The sequence below is a fragment of the Gossypium hirsutum genome, chromosome A10 (genome assembly GCF_007990345.1).
Source record: "Gossypium hirsutum isolate 1008001.06 chromosome A10, Gossypium_hirsutum_v2.1, whole genome shotgun sequence".
NCBI lineage: Eukaryota > Viridiplantae > Streptophyta > Magnoliopsida > Malvales > Malvaceae > Gossypium > Gossypium hirsutum.
Genome location: NC_053433.1, coordinates 115906807 through 115914307, shown reverse-complemented (window position 1 = coordinate 115914307; position 7501 = coordinate 115906807). Strand labels below are relative to the sequence as shown.

The following is a 7501-nucleotide window of genomic DNA, read 5'->3' as shown; positions in this document are numbered from 1 at the left end:
TTACTTTATTTATTCTTATTCCAAATTTAGTTTATTTTATTATTTTTTAATATAATTTTTAATTCATATAATTTTATTTACATATTCTTTTATCCACACAATTCTATCTAAATTCTAAAAGCCACTAATTGATTGTATGGATTAAAGATTAAAGACAAATTAAAAGTTGAGATTATGTTCTAAACAAAGAATTTCCGGGATTCAAGTTTTATAGACAGAGAAAATAATATCGAAAAAGTTTTATTTTTTAATTATAGATTTGACTTAACTCGATGTCTGATTAATCGTGATTCAATGTAACAATTGAATCGAATACAACGCTATTAATAATCAAATTGTACATTGACTTTTAATACAATGATAAAATTTTAATTTCAGCAAACTTAATTCTCGACTTCTGTATTAAATATTTTAGAAAAGCAAAATAAGTTGATTTTATTGAAAAAAATTAAAAAAAGCTTTATGATGGCAATCACATGAGTTGATTTTTTAGTTCAAAAAAAATATGTAAAACCTTTTAAACTTAAAACAGTAAATAATTTAATTAATCAAACAAGATTTTACATTTATCCAAAAAAAAATAAAAATTCTTACATCAACTTTTTCTTACCGTTATAGATTTGTCCCATAAGATAGCAGGAATCTACTGCACTAAAAAGTACTATAATACAGTTAAATTAACCAATCAATTACTTCCACGTCATATTCCACCCAAATTATTACATCTATATTAAAATCCATTGTATTATATTATTCAGTCACTTTCATTTATTTCTTCTATTTTTAAATTATAGAGCCGAGCTTGATCTACTACTTTCATTATCAATCGTCAGATCTTATCTTTCAAACCAATCTCGACCATTCATTTCTTCTCTTAGCTTCATTCTACTACAAAGCTTTTTCACAGCTTTTCTTCAATTTTTTTCTGTGTGCGATCTCTCTTCGTCTTCTTCTTCTCTACTATGTCTTCTCGATCCAGTTCATACCCGACTCGGTTCGTTTCATTACTGGACCTATCCCGTTCCGTTTCGGATCATACCGCCGGTTGTTTTCTTCTACTTCGGCGACTATAAAAAGAAAGGTTCGAAGGAAAACCGTTTTGTTGCTTATTTCTCGTTTTTTTCTTCTTTTGTTCCAAGAAAAGAAAACCGGGTTCGGTCTTTTTTATTCCGATTTGATTATTGGATGGAGGAAAATGATAACCAACGGCGAAGAACGGTTCCGTTTACCGGTATGTCCGACGTCGTATTGGTCTGTGTGTTACCGTACATACAAGACGCAAGAGACCGTGCAGCCGTTTCGCTTGTTTGCCGGCGTTTGTACGAACACGACGCGTTGACACGTAAGCATATAACTATAGCGCTTTGTTACACGACGACTACCGATCGGTTACGGCGGCGTTTCCCGCACTTGGAGTCGTTGAAACTGAAAGGAAAGCCACGGGCGGCGATGTTCAATTTAATACCTGAAGATTGGGGAGGGTACGTGACTCCATGGGTGTTTGAAATAGCAGAGAACTTCAATTTCTTGAAATCGGTTCATTTTAGAAGGATGATTGTTAAGGATACGGATCTCGAAATTTTAGCTCGGTCTAGAGGGAACGTTTTACAGGGTTTGAAGCTTGATAAATGCTCTGGTTTCTCCACTGATGGACTCTTCCTCATTGGAAGCATGTGCCGGTAATTTTCATTTTCAGTTTTTTTTAATGGTTTTCAATTCGACAGTGTTAATTTTGCTTATTAAGTGCGATTCAGTTCATTCTTTAATTCAATGTTATTGAATTTGATCCAACGAACTGCTAGATCCCGCTTTGAATCCATAATCTGGAATTTAATTGAATTGGTATCTCTGCATTTCTTTGTGTTTGATAGATCTAATAAGGGATGGGGGCATCTTTAATAGAATAATATGGCTTGCCTGAGAGGGAAAGTGTAGAAAAAAGGGTTGATTTGAATTGGAGGAACTATTGGGGTTGTTTGTAGTTGAAGGGTTTTAATAGACTTGTATGCAAGCCAGCTGAATTTTTTTTTTCTTGTTTATTGAAAATTAGGTAGATCTCTCTTTTTCAATGTGTAACAATCAAATTTATTGATGTAACATGAGTTATTTTACTTTTACTCTTCATTTTATAAGGATATGACCTCCTAAGATTCTCCAAATACATTGAAATATTTAGAAAAATTCAACTATACCCGTATTGGATACGTACTTGTATCTCACACATTCCCGAGTTTGAATAACATAGGAAATCAGTATCAAACTATTGCCTCATCATGTGAATCATTGATATTTCATATGTGCCGAAGAATGGCGGAGTTTAAAGTTGCTTGAAGGGTAAAAGAGGCCGTTGTACTAGTAATTAGATTGCATTTTGCTCCCTTTACTCAAAAAATAGGTAAATTAGTCTTTGTTCATCAGATCAAAGATTAAACTAGTCCTTTCTTAAACCTCGCTTGAACTTGTATTGGTTCTCTTATTGAATAAGTAGGAAATGAGTATGAAGATTGCTTCTTTTTGTTGTTTTAAATGCTTGAAGTGGATTGGAGCATTGCCATACAATGCCATGTATCTTTATGAAGTATTGAGGTTGCACAAGGCACTTTAGCGTAAGTTATAGGATGCTGATAGCAATGGTTGAGCTTTTACTTGATTGATCAATTAATGGTTCATTTATAGAATGCATGTGTGGTAGTCCATAGTTAGAGTTGAGATTTCACAAAGTAAAAAGGTTTCTTAGCTATTTAATATATGGTTTTCTATTTGGTCCTCTGAGTTTTTTTATATATTTAATTTTTAATTTTTTTACTACATCCAACCATCACATGTCACCCTTTCAACTTTGTTTTTGAAGTCTAAAAAGGTAACTCAAAATAAACCAAATAATTCTCCTTAGAATCTTAAGATTAACCAGCAAGGTCCATATAATTGCTTCATAGCCATTTGAAAGAAGTAAAAATTCCTTGTTTATGACTGAAGTCTTGATTTGTTTCTGCAGGCAACTAAGAACCTTGTTTCTTGAAGAGAGTTCAATTGTCGAGAAAGATGGTCGATGGCTTCACGAGATTGCGGTAAAAAACTCTGTTCTCGAGACTTTAAACTTTTACATGACCGATCTTGTCCAAGTGAGTTTCGATGACCTTGAACGGATTGCCAAAAATTGTCCCAACTTGACCTCGGTGAAAATTAGTGATTGTGAAATTCTGAATCTTGCTGGCTTCTTTCGTGCTGCTGCCGCTTTAGAAGAATTCTGTGGTGGTTCTTTCAATGAACAATCGGAGAGGTATAATGCCGTAAAATTCCCCCCAAGGCTATGCCGTTTGGGTTTAACATACATGGGGAAGAACGAAATGCCAATCGTGTTTCCTTTTGCATCGATGCTTAAAAAGTTGGACCTCCTCTACGCATTACTCGACACGGAAGATCACTGCTTGTTGATTCAACGATGCCCCAACTTAGAAGTTCTCGAGGTAAAACTGCAAACCTATAATTTTTTAATATTTTGCTGCACCGCTTTCGTGTAATTGCAACTCTTGAGACACTGCAAAATGCTGAAATTCCGAGAAATATTCTAGGACATTGTTTGTCATTGTAGTTTCCAATCATGTCTTATCGAATGTATTTTCTGGGTGAACAGACGAGGAATGTTATTGGAGATAGAGGACTAGAAGTTCTTGCTCAAAGTTGTAAGAAACTAACGAGGCTTAGAATCGAGCGAGGTGCAGATGAGCAAGGAATGGGTGATGAAGAAGGTCTGGTTTCACAACGAGGACTAACAGCGTTAGCTCAAGGATGCCTTGAGCTGACATATATAGCCGTTTATGTATCTGATATCACGAATGCATCATTGGAATCCCTCGGGACATACTCCAAAAATCTCTGTGATTTTCGTCTCGTCTTACTTGACCGAGAAGAAAGGATAACAGACTTGCCTCTTGACAATGGAGTACGAGCACTATTGAGAGGCTGTGAAAAGCTTAGAAGATTCGCTTTGTATCTCCGAGCTGGTGGTTTGACCGATGTAGGCCTCAGTTATATCGGGAAATATAGCCCTAACGTTAGATGGATGCTTTTAGGATATGTCGGGGAGTCAGATGCCGGGCTTTTGGCATTCTCCCGTGGATGTCCTAGCTTAGTGAAACTCGAAATGAGGGGTTGCTGCTTTAGCGAGCAAGCAATAGCACAAGCCGTGATGCGGTTACCCTCTTTGAGGTACTTATGGGTGCAAGGATATCGAGCATCACCAGCCGGTCGCGATCTATTAGCCATGGCACGTCCATTTTGGAACATCGAACTGATCCCTGCAAGACGAGTCAATATGACTAATCAAGTCGGAGAACCAGTCGTGGTCGAACATCCGGCTCATATACTTGCCTATTACTCCCTAGCTGGACCAAGAACAGATTTTCCAGATACTGTCATTCCTTTGGATCCGGTGCTGTAAATACAAACCCTTTTTTCGCACGTCCGATTTTTCTGTTTATACAGATTATGTACCTTTACGGTTTAGAGGGTTTCGGTTTGATATTTTCGGTTTTTTTTTTCGATTTCATTCCTCGACTTTGTCTTTGTAATAAGATTTGCGTTTCGGTAGAAAAAAAAAAGCATTTGCAGTCTTACTTGCTTAGTGGGCAACCATGGATAAGTAGCTTAGGTATTAAGCTTTTTACTGATATAATTTTACTTTTGATTATGCATATTGAATCTTAATTGAATAACATTTTTATAGTGGCAGACATTGGAAATGTTCAATTAAAAAGGTTTATTCTTGCTAAGGATTTTTGATTGCTTGGAATGTTTCATTTAATATAGTCCATTTTTTGAGTAAATGGGAAAGAATGCAACCAAGACTCTTAGTGCAAGGGCCTCTATAGTACTTTTACTCCTTCCCGTTCCATCGAATGAGCATTGATGATTAGGGATGACAAAACTTAAACTGCTTAATGAATTTCGAACTTATCCACTCTGAATGAAGCAGATTTTTTTTTAAAAGGTGGACATAGTTCAAGGCATAGTGGATTCTTTTTGGACAATGAATGTGGAGCGATTATAATATTTGCTTGTCCCATCCCACTTTATGAAACTATCATTTTACATTTGTATTTATAACTATTAAAATGATAAAATTATAAAAAGTGTTTTGAAAAAATACGTGTTTTATGTTTAATTTTTAAAAAAATTATGTTTAATATTTACCTGCCTTTAAGAAGATTGAAAATATTAAAAAATATTCACAAAAAATAAAGTGAAGTGAAACAATTGAAATGAATGTATCTAATATTCATGGAGGTGATAATGGTTTTCGTTATTATACATTCATAGTGAAATGGGACGAGTGATGGAATATAACGTGACAACTGTAGAATAATGGTAGATTTGACAACTTCTTCCCTTATCTCGCTCAATTATCATCCCTATGGGTAATAAAAGTTATCTTTATACTATATAGGACATGCCCACCTATATTATTAATTTGATAATGGGGGGAATTTAAACTTAAAAAGAACAATAATAAAGAGAATATATTTATTCATCGATGAAGTCGGGTTTAAGTAGATTATTAATATGTTTTATAATTATCTAAGCTTAGTTTAATCTAAATATGAAAATAATTTTTAATGAAGTTCAATTTGAAAAATTCAATTTAAAACCCGATTTGACCCACTCATATTTGTCCATTTTAATATATAATTTTTTATGGTTAAATGAATATTTATTATATAATATAAAATAAAATATATAACATTATTACTTATTGCTATATAGAGAATGAAACATTATATATATTATAAATATAAATAAATATTTATATATTTTAAAAGAAGAAGAATTAGTTTGGTCTTTAATCTAATATAGAATGATTAATTTATTTATTTTTTCTTAATAAAGAGGACAAAATACAATCTATCTTTTTGTACAAGGACCTCCATAATATTTTTACCATAAACATACCCAAATTATTATCATTATCATTGGGTTTTTTTATCCGTTAAATACTCGAAAGTTTCCAATTAAGTACAGGTAGTAAGAGGAATTTATGGGACCTTGGATTTGAGGACCAGAAAAGAAATGTACTTATTGTAAAGTGGTGTGTATGTATTATATAAGAATTGACCTCTATTTTCTCTTTAATTGTCATTTTCATCCTTTTTCCACAAGGTAGAAAAGAAAAAAAAAAAGAATGTACCGAAACCATAATTAATAGCTTTGCAATTTAGTTTTGTACTTGAGTACATAACAAAAGATAGAAAAATATGATTTTTTTTTACTTGGAAGACTCGTGTCCGATACGTATTCAAATATAAGAATATAATTCTCTATCGATCACCAAAATATAAAGAGAAAATTTAAAAAAATTGAATATATTCATATCAGTAAAAGTATCACGGAGGCCTCTATTCCATGAGTCAAATTGCATTTTTCTCCCTCTACTCGAAAAACAGGTAAATTAGTCCTTATAGATTAGATTAAAGAACAGATTGGTCCTTTCTATTAAAATTTTCATCCATTAGTATTGTTAAAAATTGACATGTTGTGTCATATGTATTTCATGTTGACATACAATAATCATTTTTTAACCATAAACGTAGATAAAATTTTTAACAAAATGATCAGTTTACTTTTTTATCTAATGTATAAGAACTAAATTTTCTATCTTTTTGAGTAAAAGAAGTAAAATGTGATTCAATTCTAAATACAGGGACCTCTATGATATTTTTACTTACTCATATCAAATTTGTATCCAAATAATTTATTTTTTAAAATTCTTTTAAAAAGGGTTTTGGTGGTCTAAATATCTGATCAATAACACCCATACATTTTATGGCTGGTTTGGGCCTTAAAGTTTTCTAGATATTGACAGTTCAGGACAGATTCTACATCATACCATTTTCATTTTCAGGACCCATTCTAGAAGTAGCTTTCATTTTTATCTTTTTTTTGGGGTGGGGGTCTAAAACCTTCGATGTGCAATAATTATGTTAATCTCGATTAAATTTAAAGTAGAGCCGGGTTGGACAGTTAAATTGAGATAACATTTTTTAGTATTTCTATTTATAAGATCTGGATTTAAAACTTTATTTAAAAGACATCAAACTTTTTATCACTTAATCCAATAAGCGTTGGTTGATAAAATATTTCTCGTGGCCAAGAGTTACTAGAACCGCTACAATTAAGCGTAAACCATGTAACTTCGAATGTGAGTTTAAAAATTCAATCTAGTCAACTTAAATTTAAACTTGATTCAACTGCTTGATCATAAAAAAATAATAACCTAAATTTAAATTTATCCAAACTCAAAATCGAGTTAAATTTAAAATTAACCACATCTAAAATAATTAAAAATTGAATTAACCCGAGTCTAAAATAATTCGACTTGAAAACTTCGAATCTCAAACTTAAATGATTTAAATCAAAACAATCTAAATCCAAAATCAACATGAAAGTTTTAAAAACTTATTCCATCCGACCTTCCACCTGTCTAATACTCCATTCATGATCAATG

General features: G+C 32.5%; 1 protein-coding gene across 1 annotated transcript; it reads left to right on the top strand.

Annotated features, from left to right (window-relative positions):
- Positions 1 to 762: 762 nt before the first annotated feature.
- LOC107951469 (coronatine-insensitive protein 1) lies at positions 763 to 4731 on the top strand. The gene is made up of 3 exons (XM_016886535.2): positions 763 to 1679; positions 2996 to 3467; positions 3635 to 4731. Exons 1-3 carry the CDS (start codon positions 1186 to 1188, stop codon positions 4439 to 4441), a joined length of 1773 nt encoding a protein of 590 aa, XP_016742024.2. The 5' UTR covers positions 763 to 1185; the 3' UTR covers positions 4442 to 4731.
- Positions 4732 to 7501: the final 2770 nt, after the last annotated feature.

What these genes read in the sequence shown, in the direction of transcription:
- LOC107951469 (XM_016886535.2), top strand. Translation starts at nt 1,186, where the DNA reads ATGGAGGAAAATGATAACCAACGGCGAAGAACGGTTCCGTTTACCGGT. An exon ending in CTCATTGGAAGCATGTGCCG is followed by an intron (nt 1,680 to 2,995) that starts GTAATTTTCATT and finishes TTGTTTCTGCAG; the next exon opens with GCAACTAAGAACCTTGTTTC. An exon ending in CCAACTTAGAAGTTCTCGAG is followed by an intron (nt 3,468 to 3,634) that starts GTAAAACTGCAA and finishes CTGGGTGAACAG; the next exon opens with ACGAGGAATGTTATTGGAGA.